Below are 23,068 nucleotides of genomic sequence, written 5' to 3' on the forward strand. Positions count from 1 at the left end.
TAGTGGCGTGGCCGAGCCCAAGGAGCGCTCCGTATGCTACAGCTACGCTGTTTGGCACTACCTGGGCTAGTTATGTTAAAAATACATAGCATCTCTTCCTGAGGACTAGCTGCACAACTGATTGTAGCCTCAATATGCTTCAGTCTCATCTCAGCCAGCTAACCGTTGTTTGCGTCCAAGGTTTTCCTGGTGTTTAAAAGAACGTTAAAGGTTGATGTTAAAAATTGTTTATATTATCCTTTCTTATTAGTGAATGTTTCTTTCTGTTTTTCACTTCTTTTGTCTTTTCTCTTGATTTGCACTTAGGTCCCTTAGTTGCAACTTACCATATGTTTGTCTTGTTCTCATGGGTTATTACTTGAAAATATATGGTGCTGTTGTTACTTTGCACTACGCTGTTGTCAAATGCAGCTTTATCGCATCTCTACTATCTTGCTTTATTCTTTTTACTAATAAGAAGTTAAGCTTGCTGAGTTTAAGAAAGCTGCTGATTACTAAAGGAGAATTGGTAATTTCAAGAAAAGACTTAGTAGTAAGGGAGAGGAAAAAGGAGGAGAGTGTCCTTGCATGAATCTCTGAAAGTGGAGCTTTTCTTTAATGGAACTATTTCTGTAATATTTATTTAAAAAAAAAAAGAGAGAAAAAAAAGAAAGGGAACTTTAGTATTTGAGTTCAGTTCTGAGAGAGCCATGAACTTTTCAAACCCTATCCCTACCCCATCAAAAACTCCTTATATATATGGCCTTTGACAAGTCAGTTAATAACTCTTTAAAATTTAAAAAAAAAAAAAAGGTTGCTTCTGTGCCTATTGAGACAAATTTGGAGGGTGCTTTGAAAATTGAAAGTATGATATGTTTTTAAATTGTCAGATGTTGTTAATTAAATTGTAAGATTAGGGAGGTGATGTGAGGCTGCGTCTTTGAGTTGCATAGATGATGTAAGTTAAGTCACTTTTGAGTTTGCTCATATGTCATTTAGAGGCAGGTCCACAGAAGATAAAAAAGTTCTGTTATATGTTCCTCTGATGTTAGCTTTTGCTTTTCTTGTGGAAAGTTAAGATGCCAAGGAGCTTAACTTGAATATACTGGTACCATGTGTAAAATCATTATTAAATTTAATTGTCAACGGTTTTCTAGAGGAATGGCACTTCAAGTTAAATTTATGACTAAAATTTCAAGTTTGCCACAATGTATAGCTAACATCTTTCAGAAAATGAGTAATTTGTTTAGATTTTAATTTTAGGAAATTGGGTTAAATTAGAAAAATTCCAATACTCACATTATAGGAATATAAAAGTATTTTATGAGGTTTTTATGCAGTTTTTATTCCTGTACTTTAAATTTAATTACTCCTCTTCCTTTGAAGTGTTATGCATTATTATTGGGGAGAATAGGTATTCTTTAGTGATGCCTCATGGTACTGTTCCTCCAAGCAGAAATATGCAGAGACAGTTCATGAGGAACCACCATTTCAAATACGTTACCAATAAATTCGGTTTTCTGGACAGATAACTTCAAGGCTAATGCCGAAAGAGTTTTCCCTTCTGATTCTCTGAAGCTGTCTAACAAAGAAGACTTTATTGCTGACTTGCGCTTCTGCTTTTGGGCTACAGCCTTCAGAAGATGAAGGGATAAGAAGTGAGAAGAGGGTATGCTTGCATATAATTCACTTCAAAATAAAACAGAAAGACCCTTATCCTTCAGTTTCTCCTGCAGGTGAAAAAAGAATCAAATTTCCTTTTGGTTTCATGCAATGGCTTATTTCTTGTGTTCTAGGGCTGGTACCAGTCCTTTTTATCTTAGTATAGTTTGCTCTAGGTTTATGTAAACTGAAGTATGGCTTGCAAATAACTAGCTGATGTTATTGCCTTCTTATCGTGATTCAGTGATGGTCTGAGCCTGGAAGATCTTCATTAATTCTTTTTCCCCTTCAGATCTGGGGAGAACTACATAGCTCCTTAACTCTTAGGCAGAGGAAGTTCTTCCTCCTGGAGAACAACGTTAAATTTATCCTTTAAGGAAACTACTGGCACTGCCTCAGCTATTTTGTAATATTCAGCTGGAATGCCATCCGGCCTTGGACTTTTTGCTGCTATTTATATTTGCTGCCACTTCTAAACTGCTGCTATTTAATCTGAAGTTTTTCTCGATGTTGTGTGTCTTTGGCAAGCCTGCTGCTCCTGGATATTTTTGAATAGCTTCTGTTTAGAATTCATGAAAAGTAGTTACTTTTGTAATAGGCAGTGCAAGCAGCACATATGTCATGGTTTGTAGGCTTTTTGCTGATCATTACTGAATAGTGAAATAACGTATTTCTTTTGAAACCCATTCACGTTTTTGGCCAACAGACGTTATTTTCCATAAAACATCTCCTGCCTATCTGAGGCTTTTTCATCAATGTACGTTACTAATCTGTTTAGTTTTCCTCAACTGTTGATTATTTTTGCTGTAGTTCATGAGCTTTTTGTTTTGTTCTGTTTTTTTAGACTGATGTGTTATTTGACAACTCAGCTCCAAAAAGGGGTGTAGTGATTCCTAGGCATTTCTCCTTCCCTAGGTATTGCACCTTTTCCACTTCTCTTGGATTCATGTCACTTGCTGTTGCTGCTGATCTGCAGCTGCTTCCCCTGGGTAGTGGCAGCAGTCACCAGTGGACCTCAGGAATACTTGTCTGCACTTTGCATCCTGCTCCCCTTCTCCTTAAAGCCCTGCCACTAACTACTATTTCAGCAGTCTTCTGAAGGAGCTCTCTTCTTGTTGTCGTCATCTCCTCTTTAAGAGTATCGAGCAGTGCCGTTTTTATTTGCTGCAAACTTACCCTTCTTCTAGAGAGGCAGGTTGTTTGTTTTCCAGTAATCTTTGGGACCTTTTTGACCTATCCTTACTTGCAATAGAATATATTTTGGTCATGCAGTAGGATCAGTTCTTTAGATTTTAATTTAAGAATTGGTATCCTTATTAATGAGCAAACGTCCATTTGGAATACTGTTAAATTTTTTCCTAACACACCATTTTCATAGCCTTCCTTCCTTAGCATTCATCTGTAGGCGGCTGCTTTTCTTATGCCTCAAACATAATTAACTTGTCATTATTTTATCCTAGGCCATAGTGCTCTGCCCTCATTCTACTTATTTTTCTTCTTTCAGTTTCAAGAATTTATGATCTTCTAGTCAGTCTGTCTTGGCTAATTTTAAAACTTCCTAAACCAGGTACCTCACTTTTAAAAACCTGCACATTTCCCTTTGCTTTCCTTCACATATTTCACAGAATCACAGAATGGTTGAGGTTGGTAAGGGACCTCTGGAGATCGTCTAGTCCAACCTCCTTGCTCAAGCAGGGTCCTCTAGAGCATATTTCCCAAGATCACATCCAGACGGGTTTTGAATATCTCCGAGGAAGGAGACTCCACAACCTCTCTGGGCAACCTGTTCCAATGCTCTGTCACCCTCGCAGTAAAGAAGTTTTTCCTTATGTTCAGAGGGAACTGCCTGTGTTTCAGTTTGTGCCCGTTGCCTCTTGTCCTGTTGCTGGCCACCACGGAAAAGAGAAAAAATAATTTTCATTATTCTGAATAATAATTTTGACTGTTCACTATAGATTTTGGACTTTTTCTGTAGTCAGTGCCCAAGATAGTCAGGAAAGAAAACAAGTACTGTCAGAAAACCCAAATGCAGTAAATGCTCTCTCTCACTGCTGAGTATGCTGTTCCTGTAATTGTGTATCTCCTTATCACATAATCACTGCTTCAAAATTTGAATTTCTTTTTCCTCTTTTAAGTCAGTTCTATTTAAGGCCTTTTCTTAACAAAATTGCACTTATTGTTACACATTTAAGTTCCCAAATGAATAGCCAAGTTAACATAAACTGTGTGAGTTTTTTCAGATAGACTTTGCATACTCCAGCAAATTCTAAGCCCCTGTACTTGTATGTGGTTGTCTGAAATGTTTCTCTTGTTCAGGGTGCTTCTTTTTCCATCAAAGGAAACAAGATTTACACATTTTGTTTGTCTTCTTGTACCTGCTAGTCTATTTATTCTTTTAATTTGAGATTAAGTTTCATATGATATGTATTGGCTACAAAGACGTCTACTTAATTTAAAAATAAACATGCTTTTCCATTATCATTTTAAGTTATTGATAATTTTTTGTTATCTTTTGTTACTTTTTCCTAAATCTGGTCTAGTTAACCTTCGGTTTACTCTTGAAGTATCTGAACTCTGTTCTAGTTCAGTTATGCTTGGTCCTTTCTTTTGTTTTTTTCTCTTTCCATTTTTTGAGGAGCAGGTAGGGTTCACCATTCTCCATGACTTTTTACCAACATCATCTTGTAGAGTATCTTCATTGTACATTTAAGCCCTTGATCACTGAAAGTGAATTTCTCTCTCAAATCAAATTTCAACCCTTTTACATAGCGCTATAATTTTGCTCAGCCTTCCCTTCCTGTTCTGGAAGTAAGACTAAAAAGTCTTTAAAACTGCATCTTGTAGCCTTACGGTATGATTTCTGGGTGCGTACGTTCTTTTTAGTAATCAAGGGTTTTTTGTTGTTCGTTGTGGAATTTCACAATCAGATCTCTGGGTCTGCGAAAGAACTGCCATCCTGGGCAAGAATGAAACGTTTTGTTGTGGTATCCCATCTCCAGTAATGGCCAGGAGCAGCTGTCTTGGGAGGCGTGTAATAAACCAGGCATGTACAGAGGGGTACTTCTCATAAGTATTTTCTCCCACCTTTCAGTTGAGACAGCAGTCTCTTTCAGATCACTGTGTTTAACAGGCACTGACACACCTAGGGTTGATGAATTTTTCTAATCTCTTTTTGAACTCCCTCATGCTTTTGGCCAGTACAGCGTTCTTTGGCAGTGAGTTTTACTGTTTAATTATTTGCTGCGTGAAAAAGTGAGCTTATTTTAAGTTCTAAACCAGCTGCCTGATGATCACATTATTTGCTCCTACTTCTTTGCCTTATGAGCACCATACTTGATGTTACAGACCTCAGCTGTGCCTCCCTTCCATTACCTCTTTTCCATTTAGTCTGTTCTTGCGTGGAAGTTATGTTCGTCGTTATCTCTGTGGTCTTCCTGCATGTGTTTTTTTTTCTCCTCTGTAGTATTCTTGTAGTGATAGGGTAACCAGGACCACATACAGTATTCAAGATGTCAGGATGCTACAGTGATACACAGACATAATGACAATTTTGATTTCATTATCCATTTCTTTTCCTAATAATTCCTTGTGTTCTGTCTTTTTTTTTTTTCCCCCATATACAGTTGCAGGGGCTGAAGTGATGTTTTCAGAACCCTACCTAGGATGACTCCTCCTATCTTTTCATGAGTAGTAATAGCTAATTTAGAGTCTATCATCTTATATACGTATAGGTGAAATTATTTTTACCTGTGTGTGTCACTTTGGACTTAACAACATTAAGTTTCATTTCCTTTCTATCATCTAGTCATCCAGCATGGTGAGATCTTTTTGCAGTTCTTTGCCATTAGTTTGAGATTTGACTACCTAGGATAACTTTGCGATGTTTGCAGATTTTGTCACCTTATTGTTCGCTCCATTTTTGAGAGTCTGTATGAATAAAGTTGAATAGCTTAAGTGTCAGCATAGAACCACAGAAACCTGTGCTGGCAAACCTTTGCTTGTCAAAACAATTTATTTCTGTTCTTGTTACTTTTTTTTTTTTTTCCTCACCAAGTTGAGGAAAAGAGAACGCTCTATTCTTTCTTCATTTACAGTGCTTCTCCTGTATTTTAATCAATTTTGTATGTATTTAATAGAATTTCCTTTTTAAGGTAGTTTTAAAATTCTAGTATTTCTTTCATTTTTTTTCCATGCCATCCATTTTGAGCTGCAGCTTCTCTTTGTGCTTCAGCAGCCCGTGCAGCACTGCAGTTCTGACTCTTCACTGTGTTTCCTAATCCAGCTTTAAAGTACAGCGATGGCATCTTCCAGATCGTGAATTTGTCTTTTTGCTGAAACCTTGAAATCTAAATTCGTTCTTAGTAGTTTGAATTCAGGATAGCTGCCCGATTCTACTTAAGTGATTAGTTTATTTTTCTTCAGTATTACTTGATTTGCTTGCTACAGGAGATCCATCATCATTGGCAAGAGATACCTTTTCATAACTTCAAGTTTGAAGCACTTTTCTTTATAGCGATGTTTCTTTTTAATTGTGAGATTCGTTTTTTCTGATGTTCTGTGCCTGTTTTTGGAGAACTTGTATTTGTTTGAAGAGAACTGGAAAGTGATCATTCTGCATCTCTCAGTACTCTGTTATCTCTAGCGCCAGCCACACAGGCAAATTGTTTCGTTAAACTTCTTCACTATCTTCCCATCGAAGTGAAAATGCTGTTTTCAACTCCTACTTCCTAAAAATGCCACCCCACCTCCCTCTGTTTTCATCTCAATACCTTTTAACAGCAGCCTTCCAAGGTTGCTTCTTCCTTTCTCTGTAACGCATCTTTAACAGTAGTTTTCACTATTGCATGCGGTAGCAAGTGTTTTGCAGTTTTCTTCATAGCTTGTTGGAGTACAGTGTCTTTGTGGCCAGCTTTCCAGGGAAGAGAATACTGCTTCCTGCTGACTCCGTTGCCTGCCCTTTTGCCCGGATATTAAATCCGAGTGCTCTGCCTAGCCTGCCACCTGTTTAACCAGAAATAGTCGGAAGAGGGTCTTACTTCATAATGTTGTAGCTGGACTTTGAAGTCTTACAAAAGCAGTTCTTTTCCTAAAAGCATAGAATTGAAATCGATGACGAAAGTGTGGAAAACTGCATCTAACATGTAAAGTCAAGGCTTGTACCTGCATAATTAATACCACATATATTTCATTTTTTCTTACTTTTCTTTTTAAAGAACCTTTAGTTGTTGCTTGCCATTTCATTCCGTGTATGTATTCCCTGATGGTGGTATGCAAGAAGGAGAAAACCAAGGAGATACCTAGTAAGCAAAGCAAAGAAAAAGGGAAGAAAACAGAAAGCAAGGGAAAAAATGATGCTAGGAAGAAGGCATTTTGGAATGAGGCTTAAGTGTGGAGCATTGGTGAATAAACTGAAAGAAGCAACCGATCGGAAAGAACAATTTTTTGGATTATAGACAGTAGAAAACATAATCCAGCAGTATCTGTTGTGAATGTCCTTGCTTAAACGGCTTTGGTAATCACTCCACAAAAAAAAAAATAGTGGGAAAATGATCTGAAAATGCCTTATATTGCAGTGTTAGGCAGAAGCAGTTCATTTCTGCTTATAAGCAGCTGTTCCTCCTACTCCTCAGAATGTGTCAGAAACGTGTGTTAAAAAGGCTCCTGATGGCTAGATTGCTGGCTCCCGACTTCCCGTCAGTAAAGTTCTTTCCACTGAGCAGTTAGTGGGACTTCATTGCGCTCAGGCAAAGACATTATCTGTGTCAATGCAGAGCCAAAATGAAAAGTCAAGGGCTATATTTTTTTAGGCAACTTGGGTCACTTTTTTCACAAGTCTAAGAAGCTGTACTTGGTTGGAAGGAAGGTGGTGGTCACGTAGCTAAGACATGTTTGTGTTCCAGCATCTATGTGGTACAAATTTGAGGGAGGAAAAATAGGTAACCACGATAAACACACCTTTTTATTTAGAGTAGATCAGTACTATCTGAAGAGTTTACTCTTGTAGTAATGAAGGAACAAATATTGTGGGGGGGGGGGGGAAACTTAAAGGAAATACAATTACAGTATAGTATGTTCAAATATTTTGACTGAATTAGAGCAGCTCTGCTAATGCTGTGGTAGCTGTCCCTGTATTTTCCGCACTTCCAGGTTGGGTGTTACTTCATTTTGGTTGACAGAGAATGATGAGCTCTAGGAAGAAAGAAATGGGCTGCTGATAGCGTGAAGAGGTAGAGGCAGTGTGTCTGGCTTTAATACTATTGATAATTTAGTTCAAGGGATGCCTCTTCCAAAAGGCACTTTTCAGTCTCCTCAGCCTATTGTAAGTGAGATATATGTGCTTTGTAGCTAGAAATGAATTGGGAGATAGGACCTCAGAATCAATCTTTGCGCTCGCTCTCTCTCTCTGTATATATCTATGTATTTTTAATTTGAGCCAGGAGATGATTAGATGCCTGGCAATGATTACTATCCATTGGCACCTCCCATTGGGAGCTCACTCCAAGTACCAGCCCTCAGCTCTTTCAGGCAGAGGAGGTTAAGCAGGCTGCTTACTGAGCAAAAGGAATTTCTCTTCCCCTCGAGAGCTCCGGTGCGGTTTCCCTAGCTAAGAATGCTATAATTCCTTTACAAGTGACAAGCAGGCTGCTACCATCTGCTGGTGAACGGCTGCAGGATGGAGCTTGGGTGACAATTTGCACATGGATCGAAGAGAGTGATTAGTGGCAGTTAAGCACAGTTCACTTATTTCCTGTCTGAAATTCCATTATTTTACTTTGGTTTTAGAATGTTTTCTAATTGTAGTATACACCCATCGTTTTATTTTTGTTCTGAAACATAAATATATAAGGACAAGGGTTCTGGCCGAAGCCACAGAATGTACAAGCAGGACCTGTGCCTCTTCATATCTTTCAAGGCCTGTCAGCGCTGTATTGCAAAAGACGACTGAGACCATCTAGGAATTTTTTATTCACTCTGGTCGGTATCTCTAGAATGACCGGGAGATATTTGGGAACCATATGGTATTAGTCTCTTTCAAAGGTTAAGTGATAGACTTGTAAGTTATTTTTGAACCATGTACCTTTGTTAGGGTATCTGCTTCATTCAGTCATTGTGGTGCGTTAAGAAGGCAGAACGCGAAAGAAAACAGTAGTTACTGTGTGTGTGGTTCCCCCAGCTTCTCTTGAAAGAAGCAGATGGTTGGGGGTCCCCGGAGGTGGGAGAAATGGGGCCATTAGACTGTCAGTGGCTTGTGAAAAGCAGAAGCATCTGCCAGAATGGAGAGTTGTTCAGCAGCAGGGGAGCCAGCAGCAGCAGATGATCTCTGCCTTGAGCAGTCAATGGCATTGTAGTCCGCTGGGGGATTGCTATTGTGGGCGTAGCTGCAGATAACCTTGGTAATAATCTAGTTGGTCAGGCAGCCTGAAAAAGGGAAATGAAGACTTGGTGCTTATGCTCTGGCAACTTAACTACCCACTTCTCCTCCCTAGTCAGTCCTAACTACAACTAATTTGAAAATATTCCATACCGTTCTCAGCTGAGCACTACAGGCACGCTTACAATTCGCCAAAACGCCTGTTGTTTCTCCTGCAACAGTTTCAGAATAGCAAGATGAACCACACTAGATGCACTAAAGAATTAGTTCAAAGGCGAAGTTAGCATTTGGAAAAGTATCAAAAATTTTACTTCGAGTTTGCTAGGGGGCTTTTTGTTTGCAGTTATGTTGCACTGTGCACCCTTTAAGACATGCCTTTTTTGTGTTAAGAATTCTTTTACAAATCTTTTGCACAGCTGCAGTTTAATCTCCAGTGCTGTAGTTCTTACGCTCCTATTGACTGCCCTGTACAGGACGCTGCGTTCTAGGGAAGAAAGACCTCTTGTGTTGCAACAGTGTGATGGTACTTCAAAGACGAGATAAAACGGGGAGGACAGACTGCCTCTGAGGAACAAAACTGGAAATTCATATCTGTGTTCAAAAAGAATAGTCAATTTGGGCTCTGTCCTGTTAGAATAATTAATCTCAGTCAGCCACATCTGAAAGAGAGACTAAAGCATGTGGGTAAAGAGCTCTGATTCAGAGCTCCTCAAGCTGTACTTTATGAGTATTTGGCATAGGTGAATCTGGGACTATTGCCAGTACACAGTATTCTTCTGGGATTGATTTCATAGCCAGGAAAAGACATTTTCTATACCTGAAACTTGATTTCTCTCCCGTGAGAGAGAGAGAATTACATTACAGTTTGGCTAGAGGTCTGTGCATTTTGGTGTGCATTTAAATATCATTGTAGATTTTTTACCTTTAGAAACTAGCATTCATGTTCTGACAGGCAAAAGGAAGCCGCTTGGGTGTCTCTTTTTAGGCCCCAGGGACGCTTTCCTTGCATCATAAATACTGCAGTAGTTTGTTATGATACACATTTGCTGCTTAAAAGACTTATATGACTTGATTTAGTAGGGAGTGCTAAAGATCAGACTCAAGATGCTTTGGCATAACTGAAAAGAGAAGGCAGTATTCAAGATTGGAGTTTTGTACGTCATGAGAACTGACATGTCATAAGCTTTTCTGTTAATTGCATCTGCTTTGATTTGAAGAGGGCCACCTGGTTTATGGTTGGAGCTAATTTTGCTTTCATCCTTGCTCAATCATTTAAATACCAACTACAGCCGTCACTGCATAGCATAAAATAATAGGAAGAGCAGTAACTTGTCTTTGTGTCAGATATTCCTAGTATTTTCTTGAACTATTTTAATCAAAATCCTATTTACTATGCAAAGTGGGGAATTATTGTGGCTCTGATCTTTGGCTACGTAGTCTGCAGACCTCCACTGCCACATATATGTTAATTAGGGACACAAAGAAGTATCATCTGGCTGATGTGGCCATCTTGGCACGTGAACCTGCTGTACCGTACTTCTGGGTACAGTAGAAAAACTGCTTTTGTCCAGTGCCAAGTACGCTGCTGGTCCAAGCCCATCTGTAGGGTGTGCTGTACAGGTGTAGTTTGCTGTGCTGTTGGAGCACGTGTAGTTTGATGCTAGCTTTTTCCAAAAAAAAAAAAAAAAAAAAAGTTTATAGATCATATTGTCATATGTCTGTATGCAATCAGTGACCCAAAGGCAACTTCTTCGTAACCTGAATTCAAGGTGGTTTGTAGCAGTTATACAAGGTCTTATTCTGGTTGTCAGTCATGCAAAACTGAAATTCTTGGTATTTCTTAGATATAACTAAAAAGTTATTGTTGGGTATTTTTTCTTTTTCTGTCAATAGTCTTACTGCGCTTTAATCTTTTAAGTAGTAGTAGGCTCTCAACCTTCAGTGGGTTCTGCCAGTCATGTGACTTGTTTCCTTTTTAGAAGGGGAAAAAATCAACCTATGAGAAATCAGCTTTCTTCAAAATCTTAGATTAGTTAATGGAAAGCTCTTATCTTTTACATTCGAGAAATAAAGTTCCTGTTTGAATGAGATGTGCTATAGGCCTACTTCCTTAAAAGTCATTCAGGATGAAGTAAGTGGGTAAGTGGCTTTCACGCTGCTGCGTTCACATCTGTCTGATAATATGATTAAATATATCATCAACCAGTTGAGATAATAGGAATAACGTAATGGAAATCGAACATGGTCATCAGATAAGTCCTACTACTTTGAAAATAAATGTATGAGCGTCTTTTTAGCACTGCTGACGTTTCTTTTGGAGATGAGCCATTTTTGTGACAGTGAGGTATTTTCCCCTGATGGCATCTCTCCTTGCTCCAGGTAAACCATTTTTGATCTCGTGTGAAAAAATATTCAACTTAGCCTTGATCTTCCTAGAGGTAATGAAAATGATGCAACCAAATTGTTTTTATACTAATGGTGTCTTCTAAATTATTCCCTATCATGCTAATTCTCATTCTAAAGCTGCTGTAGATTCATGACAGCTGTCTTCCTCCATTTCTAACACTGATGTCATCATCAGGTATTGAAACATGAGCCAGTGGAATGAATTTGAGGTATGTTTCAAGTTCTGTTTTATGGTTAAACTTACCCAGTTAATACAGCAGAAAAGTTTGTTGTTTGAAAGAGCTTATGTCGCCTTTATTCAGAAAGCCCCTCTATATGGTATGTAAAAATGTAGCCTACAGTTGTGAAACTCAAGAAATTTGTGCTGGAGCCTGGTTGATAAATTTACTAGGAAAATACAGGTATTTGGAAAGATCATTACAGTATTCATTGTCATTTCTTGGGTTTCCCTTTCAGAAATGTTCCCATTGCCAGGAACCAGGAGCCACCTTAGGCTGCTACAACAAAGGCTGCTCCTTCCGATACCATTACCCATGTGCCATCGATGCAGGTAAGAACAAAGTACATGCTAACTGTATTTTATATTTATTCAAAGCATATGACACTGAATAATTCCAAGGTACATCACAAGTTTATTCCCTCTGAGTTTTTAAGCTACTATGCAAGGTATAGTAATATAAAGGGTGAAAAATGGCAGCAGATAAAACGTGTACAATAGCGCTTTGGGGAAAGATGAAACATGTAATGAAAATAATCTACTTGAAAGTGCAGAAGAAACTTAGTTTTGCAGAATGCAACCACAGCAACTGAAATTTGCCTACAACATGAGAACTGACCATGCCTTTCTTACGAAAAATAGACACCTGGTTAAAAAGTTGAAAGTAACCTGAAAGACATTTCCTCTTTCAGGAATGCACTCCTATGGATAGGCCTAGTGGTGTTTTCAAGGCAAAGTATTTGTGGAATCACGAGCACCACTCACAGCTCAACCGTCCTTCTTCCACAGAGTCATTTCAGACTGTCTTTGAGTAGCTCAATTTTTTTATCCCTGGACAAACCAATGGTTTGGTTGGTATGCTCCTCTGGGAGTTGTTCCTCTTACTCAGTGATCAGAGGAAGGGATTAGAGTTCTATGAGTGCGTTTGCCTGTAAGACTGTATTGTCCACCTTATGTGAACGCAGGCTGCAGGGCAGACAGAGTAGTTGGTTGCTGGAGAAACCTTCCTGATAGATAACATTGTTGTTATTAGAAGACTGGGAATTAAAATGAAGGGAAGGGTTTGGATTGTGCAGTTCTATACAAGTTCTTGCCTTTTGAGACACAAGGGGAAGGTAGAAAGGAGTGCTATTTGAGCTGTGTCATCACAACTGGTAAAAATTACTGTGTGTTTTAAATTATTTCCAGCTACGAGCCTGAGGCTGGTGAGTTGGCATTTTGTGAATAAGAGTGAAAGTTTTTCGTGGAGGTAAATCCCAGGTCAGAATGAATAACGTCCCATGACTCCAGTCCACTGTAACTCACTTCTCCTATCATGTTTTATACAAAAAATAGTCTGATAGCAAGCAGGTAAGGATTCAGGATTGCACCTCTTGACTGGCATATGATTGAAAGTTCCTGTTTGTTATCCTGCATCTTCTACAACAGCCCACTTGATTTATCCCACTATTTCACGCTGTCTTTCAAATTTTACAGTGTTTGAAATAGGTACTGTCATTTCTGTATGTTTACAGTCCACCTCATACTGTGAAATCCCACCCTATCGGAACACAGCATTTTACTCCAATAGAAATGTTTTTAAATGAAATCAGTGCTATGGCGGAATACTGCTAATACCACACTATAGATGGAGAGTCCTTGATTATATTTTACACAACGTGCACAGCATACTGCATGTTATTCCCTCTTGGTTCTGAAAGTAGAATTGTGAAATTTTCTGTGATGTTTGTCGCTGTGATGCCTAAGAGTTTCATGAATGGTAACAAACTTATTCTTCCAGAACATCGGAGACACAGGATCACCAGTTTTGCTTTCCTATTGTGTTAAGTAGTGTGTTTCTGGTCCACAACTTGGCCTTTTAACTGTTGTATCAACACAAAATAAATTACAGTGCATGTGCTCAGTAAGTTGAGGCGCTTAATTTGAATGAGTACAGTATATAGCATTTTCCATGTTCTAAATATAGGTATCAGAATTAAGATACTTTTTTTTCTTCGGAAATTACCTTCCTCCTCACCTCCATGTGCTTCTGACTTCCTCAACAAATGGGGTAGGATCCTCCAGATGAATTACTGGCCAATCATGACTGGTTCCCAAGAGCAGTTCCATGTCGTGCAGTGAAGAGGCAGTGTCCTGTGGAAAAAACAGTGTATGATCATATTATTAAAGCCATGTTAAAAAACATGTAGAAATGGCCTAAATTAAAATGGCATTTCCTAACGTTTGACTTGACGTTGCAACCTTTGGGTTTTTTTCTAGTGTAGCTTTTTGCGTGCAAGTTCCAAGGTTATGCTTACTGCATTTTGTTTTATTTCAAATTCTATCACAAGACATCATGTTGTCATCTGGCCACGTGTCAAAGCGCATAATTCCAAGCTAAAGCCTCCCTTTGAGGTAATATGATGGCAGTAGTAAATTGCAGGCCAGTGTGTGGGCTGGAGCTGCCCGGAGATGGGGTACTTTGCTTGGGAATTTCACAGACAGATTTAATTAATAGCAGAGGAACGGTAAAACCTGTGAATCTTTGATTTCACTCCAGGCAGAGTATGATCTAGTAAGTACAAAGACTTCTCTCTGTTTCTTTGTACTTTTTCCTTTCTGTTTCTTCCTCTTCAGTCTGTTCTTGTACTATCTCTTCTCCGTTCTGGCCATTCATCTAGTTGATCTCAGGTTCATTTTCTCAGATTTCTTATTCCGGTCTCATTGCAAGACACAGTTCTCCCTATTCCTTTCTGACCTTTCCTTTGCCCTGTTTTCTCTCCTCCTTCTCTCTGCTTGTACATCACCCTCTCTTTCTTTCTTGCCCTAGTTCCAGTTTTCCTCTCTGAGCTTCTTAATTCAGTTTGGTTCTCCTAACCCAGCTCCTTGTCACACTTACCCCTGCTAAGTGAGTCCCCTCATAACTTCCCTGCTTTTGGTTCTGGTGCCTGAATCTGAGACCAGAGGTTCATTTACAGGGAAGACCTGCTCACCCCCAAGCAAAAGCGTATTTGGGGGAATCTTCAAAGAATCTAGGTAATAAACTATAAGAAACCTCTCCTGAGGATGTGCAAATTAAGATGCCCCTTATCTCCTTGCAAAGGGTTACATTTTGTTGATTTTGCGTTCGGCTGGCAAGGATATGCCGTAGCTAGAATTCAGGTTCCTGCTGCAAATCAAGGAATGGTAGAGTTTTTCGGAGAAAATTTGCTGGAATGTTTAACATGGGCAAAATAACTTTTTCCAAGAAAGAGTCTTAAGGAAATGGTTAGACTGCTTTAGCTGAAGTTTTCAACCAAAACAAATAAGAGCTCAGCTTGAAATAGATTCTCAGCATTCAAAATTTCAGCCTGGTATCCTGACATCAAAAGACCTTGTTTGCAATTGTTTTTATCCATGGGAATAATCAAGCTGTCTTAATCTATAACGCCTCTTACAAGCAATCTATATAAAAGAAATATACTATATGGAATAGGACTTCATTTTCAATTATGCCCACATAGAAAACATAAGCTTCCTTGAGAAGCGAATTGGCGTTCTCTCTTCAGCCTGCTGTCTGCCTGTAAAGCCTTTTTATTGGTTATGCAGCGCTGCTGTCGTATTTCTCAAACTTCTTGAGCTCTGAGTAGTTTCATTGGAAGTCAGCTGTCCTGTGGTGAAGGATGGTGCTACCTTGCTTTATTGAGGAATCTGGGACAGATCCCTTCTGAGTCTTCAGCGGTTTGTGCTGACGTTTACAAGGGTGCCCAGACTTCTGGATGATGTATGACCCTTTGTATCTTAAAAATCAGAAAGCACTTCTTGGAGTGGTCCATCATAAACACTTGGTGTTTGACAGAGTTACTGTGGCATCCCTGGAAGCGGCTATGCCTTAGCTGAGATAAGTGTCTGTGTCTGTATTCCCTGGCAGTTGCACTGTGAACTAAAATGCTTTGTTACCTTAGCACTGATGTGGATTACAAGTTAGTACCCTGCTAGTTACTGCACCTCGTTTGAAAGGCCGTAAATTCTTGGTAAAGCACTGGAGGGTGCAGTATCTCAAAATTACTTCAGTTACTTGCAGTTATTTCATTATATTGTTTCTTAGGGACAGGCTTGACTTGTATCTAACAGAAATAGTTAGGTTTAAAACTGTTTTTGTGGTAGATTGATTTTTCTGTTTTGGAATGTAGAGGTCCGTCCTGGATAGCTTGGTTCTGTCCATACTAAAACTAAGAAATGAGAATGGGGTGGGGGGAGATGTTAATTTGCATTGAGGTTTTGGGAAGACTATAGGACTTTATTTTCCCTGTTTACCGGATGGTCCTGGTAGTTCTCTGCAGCTCAGTGTATTGAAGGCTGGCCCTGCAGTGCGTTTGTGCTCTGTGCTTCCACGCTGCTGGTCGCCTTCCAGTCCCAGGGCTGGTGAGGAGCCAAGTTCGGCACCAGTGTTGCTAATTGGCTGTTATGTAAGGCACATGGCTTCATAAGCTTCTAGTTTGTACATATGGACACTTTTCTATATCCTAATTCAGTCTTCCTTTTAATCTCCTTTCACACAAAGTAATCTTTGTCAGTACAGGGTATATACTTCTGTGCGAGAGAACTGAACTCCTGTTAGCCATCTGCATAAAAATCAAAACTACTAGTGCCACTTAAAGAATATTTGTATGGAAATGACTGTGGTTAACGTTGTCTGTGTTTGACTTTCATCTGTCCAAATTTATGAAGAGCCTCTGATGTCTCGAGATAACTTAGTCCTAGGGACATCTCCATGGAAACAAGATCTTTGCTTTCTGAGATTTTTGTATCTCCTCCTTCTGCCTGTTCCTCCCCACCTGGAGTCGGGTCCTGATTGTTACAGCACAGTTGTCCCCACAGCATCCATTGTAGGAAGTATCACAAGCAAAAGATTTTTTGACCGCAAGTTAGGAAAAAAAATAGCAGCAAAATACAGTGAACATTAGAGAACGCTAATCTGCGTCTGCACGAGTACTGTTGAAGATGGGTAACAAGCAGAACACAGAGAGTGAGGCAAAGTGTGAAGCTTATAGGAGAATAATTGCTGCCGTTAAAAATGTTTTAGGTTTTCCCTGACTACTTTATGGAGAAAAATCTGTACAAACAAGGATGAATGTCTGTTCGTTTTCCCCTTCTGCCACGCTGAACGGATCGTAGCTGTGTGTCTGATGACTTTGGGGTGAATTTTAATCTGTGATATAAAGCATTTGGAAAAGCTAGCTGAAATTCAGTGCAGCTTGGTAATGATGGACGATTTTTGCCACCTTATTGGTATTCAGTTGGTTCTGTACAGTGATCTGATATTTCCATATCTCAGTCAGATAGTTGTCCCTTAAATCTTAATAGAAACAAAAAAAAAAAGTTAGCATTAATTGGATCTGCTATCGATATTTGCAGCAAAAATCCAAGACTTAATAAGAAAATGAGCTCCGTACCCAGATCAAGCATGAGGTACAAAGTATCTGAGAGTTGTTCCTGGTGCTTGTATGATCTTCCTTTCCAATGGACTAGATAGAGAATTCATTCATCGCCAGTGCTGAATTTCCAAGAAAGAAAAAAATCATCCTATTCTAGCATACTGTGTATATTTTTTGATGATTGCTGTATTGTACAGTGATAATTCATGGTGTGGTCTACCTGTAGAATTCCTGTCTTTGAAATGAGACAATATTTTATTTACTTTATGGTTTTTGCTAATGGTACATTTGAAATTGTTATCCATAGCAGGAATAAGGGTTTTCCTCCTCTTTGCTAAAATCTCTCAAGTAACTTAGCCTACTGCGTGCTGTTTCCCTTTGATTCAGGCCAGAGGCTTTGATGTTGAAACATAAGCATTTCATAGCAGAGGGATGCTCTGCCAAAGCTTGGGTGTCTAGAAAGCTTTTCCCTCAAGCTTCAGTTGCAGTCTCCTGCTGTCTGCTAAACTCTTCCAGCAGATTGAAACAGCAGGTAGCGCTGGTTATGCTACATACTTAAGAGTGTTTTAAATTAGCACATTTTATTTACCATTGTGCTTCTTCGCTTGCCAGCTATTTGGGTAGGTTGAAGAAGAGAGGAGGTCATAAACACCTTGTTGAATTCTCACTGGGCTGGGTAGTACTCAAGTTGTGTTGCTGGGTCAGTCTGTCTGTGTTACGTGGGATGTTTGGGAAGAACTGGGTCAGGAGTTGTGGCACGTGCAGAGGTACCTAGAAAATGCAGCTGAATTCTCTCGGGAGAGTGCTACTACTTTTTGACTTGACTGTGAAGGTGAAATGTGGGCTATCTGGAAACCACAACGTGGAAGGCCAAGTCAGCAGCGCTGTTTGTGTTGGACATAGCGCTTAAGTTCAGGAGCTGCTGGCTCGGCATCTCTTTGAGGGGTAGTCTGAGGGGGAGGGTAGAAGGGCAGTAACATTTCCGCTGGCACTAAGGAAACGCTCTTCCAACTACAGTATTGTGAAATTCATTCTTAAACAAGTGCTTCTACATAGGTGCCCCAGTTTCCGTAATGGGTTTAAGTCATTCATTAAATATTTCTTAGATCATAGAAGCTTCACAATATATGACTCATGGAAGCAGATCCAAGAGCAGAGTGACCTGACTACCAGACATAGTGTCAAAGTGTAAACTGATCACCGGGTTTGGGATTACAAATAAACTGTCATATACACCCATATCCAGAAACACACACCCCTTCTCCCCCTGATGTTGGCAGGGCCTTGGGGAAAGGATGACTTTCCTATGAAGTATAAAGCAGGGGCCATCTGTTGAGATTGGATGGATGTGTCTGGTCTTCCTTGTGCTGCAGCAACGAAGGCTGGAATTGCTGAAGGGGGTTGGGGTGCAGGGTTTGGAGGTCTGCCCTTGCGATTCTTACTCTGTATAGAGCACTGGGGAGACTGGGGATGTTTGGACTTGGCTTGATAATCCAGGCGACATTGTTACTGGGGGTGCTTGGTAATTTTATTTGCTAAAACTTTGGGGGTGGGAGGGATGAATTTGCTAATAAGATAGTATTCCTGTAAGGGATCTTTGAAAAATACATGCCTGAGAGGCAAGATTAACACATGTGATGTATTATTCAAGGTGGTTTTTTTTATTAAAAAAAGTAATAAATTGCTCTCTTCTCTTCCTCTAGATTGTTTACTAAACGAAGAGAATTTCTCAGTGAGGTGCCCCAAGCACAAGGTAAGAATTCTCTTTTGCATTAAGCCTGTTTATCGCTGCCCTCTTCTGGGGTCTAAATTTGTTTTAATAATTTTATACGTGGATAACATCTGTAATCAGAGAGGCTTTTAGATGAATTCTTCTGTGATGTGTTCTTGTGGTGCATTCTGGGGGCAAAGATCTACTTAAGAATATAGAGAACTTAAGAAGATAAATGAAGCTTTTGCTATATCTGTTTAGTTGTTCTTTAGATCCTGATGACACTTCAAAAAAAAAAAAAAAAAAAAAAAAGAAGAAGAAGCTTCATTTCCTGTCTTCCGTGATAGAATCAGTACCCTGCTCCCTGCTTCTCTGCAAGTGTTACATTGCAGTTCTGGTGGTGTGGTTTTTTTTTTTTTCTTTTTTCCTTGGGATTACTGAGGATGCAAGAAGGAAGGAAAATGGCTTGTGGAAATGTTTCACCAGTTTTTGGAAAGAAGAACCTGTCAAAAACTGAAACATCTTGCCCTAGTTTAGCAGTAGTTAATTAGACTGAGTCCTACTACTCATATATAAATATATAAATATGTCTATTTAGTTGTTCTGTAGATCTTTGACGACTCTCCAGAAAACCCATAGTTATTTCCTGTCTTCAGTGTTCGGTCCTTAGCAGCTAAATGTCTTTGGAGCCTACAAATGCAGCGGTGCTAAGAGCTGAACTGCTGCTGCTCCGTCCGTACGGAAAGAGGAGATAAGGCAGACAGTACATACTGTCCTGCACATATAAGTGATGTGATACAGGGCTGCGAGTGTCTCCTCCAGCACGTCAGGGAGGATGCAACTCTGGGGAAGCTGTGGTGTCCACCCTGGGAGTTCTAAATACTAAGAAGTATCCAGAAAAGTGGCTATTCTTGTGGCTAGTTGGATACAACATAAGTTGTGCAAGAGTGTGGATGACACATGTTGGAAAGTAGATGGTAATAGGGAAGAATTCTGCTGCTCACTAGCAGGAATTAGTCTCCATTTAGTCCTTGTCTGCAGATCTCTTCTCTGCCTAGAATTAGAGTGACACCTGGTGGTCTTTTGTCTTCGCAGATCATATTTAATCTGCCTTTTGTAAACACGCAAGTATTAGTCTCACATTCCTTTTAGATGGTCTACCGCAGTATGATGTATTTATATGCACATTTAAGGTAAAGGGGTGCTACTTTTTTCATGTTGGATATTCTGGTTCTGCTTACACTGGAAAATTCTGGGGACATTCAGCCTGTGATTCAGAACCAGCCTAGTTTTTCATCATATAAAAGAAAGTAACCTATTCTGTACCGTTGTGGAGATGGTGTTGAAAATGTACAGCAAGCTTAAGCTGATGCATTAATGCTCCATGAACCTGCAGGTCTTGCCAAACAATAATGGCAGGAATGAGCTCTCCTTACAGTGGAATACAACTACAGAAGTGCTATCTTATGCCCGACTTTGGATACTTGCCTAAAGAGAATAGGAAGACTTACATCTATGAAGGCTGCTTTATTTTAGTTGCTCACTGCCAAGAAGTGTCATAGGGAAACATGGTTTTAAAGCTTTTCATAGCTGGCTAGGGTCACCACTGCTATGCATTTCTGCTTGCAGTGATGATGGCCAAACTGAAAGGGAACACAACCATTTTATGACAAGAATTCATCCTACTGTAGAAGATACTTAAACAGGCACATTGATTTCTTGAGGGGAGTGGGGGAAAGAGTGCCAATTGATTTGATAAAGGTACGTCATGAGGCAATACAAGTTGTGAATTTTATTCAAAACTAACCGCAGATCATTTCCTTTTTCTGCCTTGCAGGAAAAAAAGGAAATTCAACATTAGCAGCCTTTCTTTGACACTGAAGTTTGTTTGCCTTTTGCTTAGTAGAGACATGAATCATTTGTTTGAAGTCAAGCAGGGCTTTCTTCACTTGCCTGTGACTCTGCCCTTGCTCTGTGGTTCACTGATCATTACTGGCTTGTTCCAAATTCTTCTGCAGGGCAGACTATAACCTCACCTTGCTCTTTCCATTGTAGTAATTTGAGAGGGGAGTTCCAGCTACTTGCAAGGCTGGAATGGAAAGGTTGAGAACCACCGCTCTAGAATGACTGGAGAACAGATTACATCGAGATTTTTGCAAGAGATGAACGTGAGCAATTGAGAGGAAAAGAGACTTTAGATTAGGCTGTTTAAAACTCTCCTTTTAGGTAACATCAGTTTAGCATTAGTAGCTAATTAGTAGCTGTTTGATACCTGACTCTTCAGTTAATGGGTGGAAAAGCTAACTTCATAAATCCACTGACACTTAGTAAGTCCCCCAGTACAGTGCCTCTTACCCTTTTTTTAGCCTATGCCTCACATCAGTAAATATCATCATAATAAGTGGCTCCCGGAGAGCAAAGGGGGGCTTCTTGCCTCATTAACTGTGCTTAACTCTTCAGGCATAAGCCAACTAAGTCCAGAGGGACTGGTCCTGCCTTTCGCTCTGCTCCCCAGTGAGCTTTCCCATTTCCTTCTGTCAGCACTGATGCTCCAACCATCCATGTCCTGAATGTGCTGCTTTTGCAAAACAGCAGTTTTTATCACAGGAAAACACTATCTGAAAACGAATAATCTTTTGAAATGGTTAGCTTCCACTCCCTGATCCAGCTAGCTGTCTGTCTGCATCACTGCAAGTACTGTTGCAACAGAGAATAGGTGAGGATGCAGAGGCACAGGAAGGAGCATGTGTATATAGGGGGAATGTATATAGGGAGCATATGTATACATAGGGGATAGGAAACCTCACCTTTTGGTGGCACTGCAGTCTTAGATTGTCTCTAAGCCATCTGTGGATCAGGTTTAGGTGATGCTTCTAAGAGTTTGTGGCAAGAGTTTTTGTGATAAGTTCTGTGTTTCTTGTAAGTAAGCGGGCCTCCGTATCCCAAACTCTTTACTTTTGCAAAATTACCTGCTTTTGTCACAGGGAAAATTCTGTCTGAAAATCTGTATCTGGTTCCAATACTGACTTTTCTTTCTCTCTCTCACTTTGTGTGTGCTTCTCTTTCCCTACCCCTGTCTTCCTTTTCTCCCTCATTTTCTTTTCCCTCTTCCTTTTGGCTTGCTGGTTCGTCAGCCCCTCCTTCCTTGCTCTCTTCCCTCCTTGCAGAACAAGATGGTGAAAGGCAGCCTCAGCACAGAGCAGTCGGAGCGGGGGTGAGGGGGGAAGTGTACTCCTGGGAATGGAAATATAAGCAAGCACAGGTGAGTTGGGGAGAGTTTCCAGTTTCCACCTGCCTTCTACTATGGCTTCTTACCTCCAGTGCCCTTCCCCGCTTCTCTGAGAGAACAAAAGGTGCTTTTGTGTACATGCAGAAAAAGTATAATTACTTAATTTTTTTTTTCCCCTGTTACCAATCTGTTCGGGCTAGTCGTTATCAGTTTTTGTATTTCTGCAGCAGTACCTTCTGAAAAGTGGTGAGGGGCAAGGCTTGTTAGCTGTTACAGCTGCCTGAAACTCATTATACCGGGCCAGAAATCTCCTGAGGTTGCCTCAGTGCATACAGGGAGAAATACATTAACCTTATTGGGAGCACTTGACATTCCTTTCAGGCCAGCATTTTGCTCTGCTGTGCAGACACATGGGGGTGAGAGAAGTGGCCACAAATTCATAGATTTGTAGCGTTTACTCTAGTTTGTTGCCTCCCCTCTCCCTGGATGTAAGGTAGGCTGTAGCTGAGTGAACGCTTCAGTCAGCATACGTCAGCAGTGCTGCGGAAAGCAGCAGCTCTGCTCTCGTGCCCCAGCTCCCCAGCTGCTCGTTTCCTCTCTCCTGCTGCATCCTTCCTTGTCCAGCCCAAGCATGAACTTGGTCTGAGATTTGGTTTGTCTCAAACTATTTTTTGCCATGTTAGCATGTTAGATCATTTTCCTTAATCCGATTCACTGCATGGCTGGGCAAAAGCCCTCGCACAAGGAGGGAGTAGCACAGACCTGAGAATTAGCACCAGGGAGCAGGGTAAGGATGGGATTTCTTAGTGCTTGAGTTCCCCCAAGTGCATTTGCATTTGATGGCAACAGGGAGATGTAAATGAAATAAGTATTTGGTTTCACGTTAGTTCCTGTTAGCATTTTTTCCATAAACTTCTGCCCAAGTAAATCTCTTGACTTATTTCACTGCTCAGTTGCATTTCTTATTCCACCTGGTTGCCTCTCTCTCTTTTTCTTGTGATCATGCAGGTGAAGTTGCTTTATCATGTGTGCTGTGTGAACTAATTATAACAATTGCCTTCCCTCCCCGTGTTTCCTTGCTTCCCAAGCACTTCCC

The 23,068-nt window shown here is 40.1% G+C and overlaps 1 protein-coding gene across 16 annotated transcripts in view; it reads left to right on the forward strand.

Moving 5' to 3' along the window:
• The window catches only part of TCF20 (transcription factor 20), a 130,062-nt gene that overhangs the window by 102,060 nt on the left and 4,934 nt on the right, over window positions 1-23,068 (forward strand). For 11 of the 16 annotated variants that reach the window (XR_011140552.1, XM_068940490.1, XM_068940485.1 and 8 more), the window contains 3 exons: window positions 11,876-11,969; window positions 18,736-18,785; window positions 21,878-22,005. Coding sequence is in view for 14 of the 16 variants with exons in the window: in XM_068940490.1 (XP_068796591.1) it covers window positions 11,876-11,969; window positions 18,736-18,785; window positions 21,878-21,961 (228 nt within the window). In the remaining 2 variants the exon portion in view is untranslated. The remainder of the gene's footprint in view (window positions 1-11,875; window positions 11,970-18,735; window positions 18,786-21,877; window positions 22,006-23,068) is intronic. The other 5 variants (XM_068940557.1, XM_068940547.1, XM_068940462.1 and 2 more) reach the window with 2 other exon arrangements.

Source organism: Struthio camelus, chromosome 1 (genome assembly GCF_040807025.1).
Source record: "Struthio camelus isolate bStrCam1 chromosome 1, bStrCam1.hap1, whole genome shotgun sequence".
Lineage (NCBI taxonomy): Eukaryota > Metazoa > Chordata > Aves > Struthioniformes > Struthionidae > Struthio > Struthio camelus.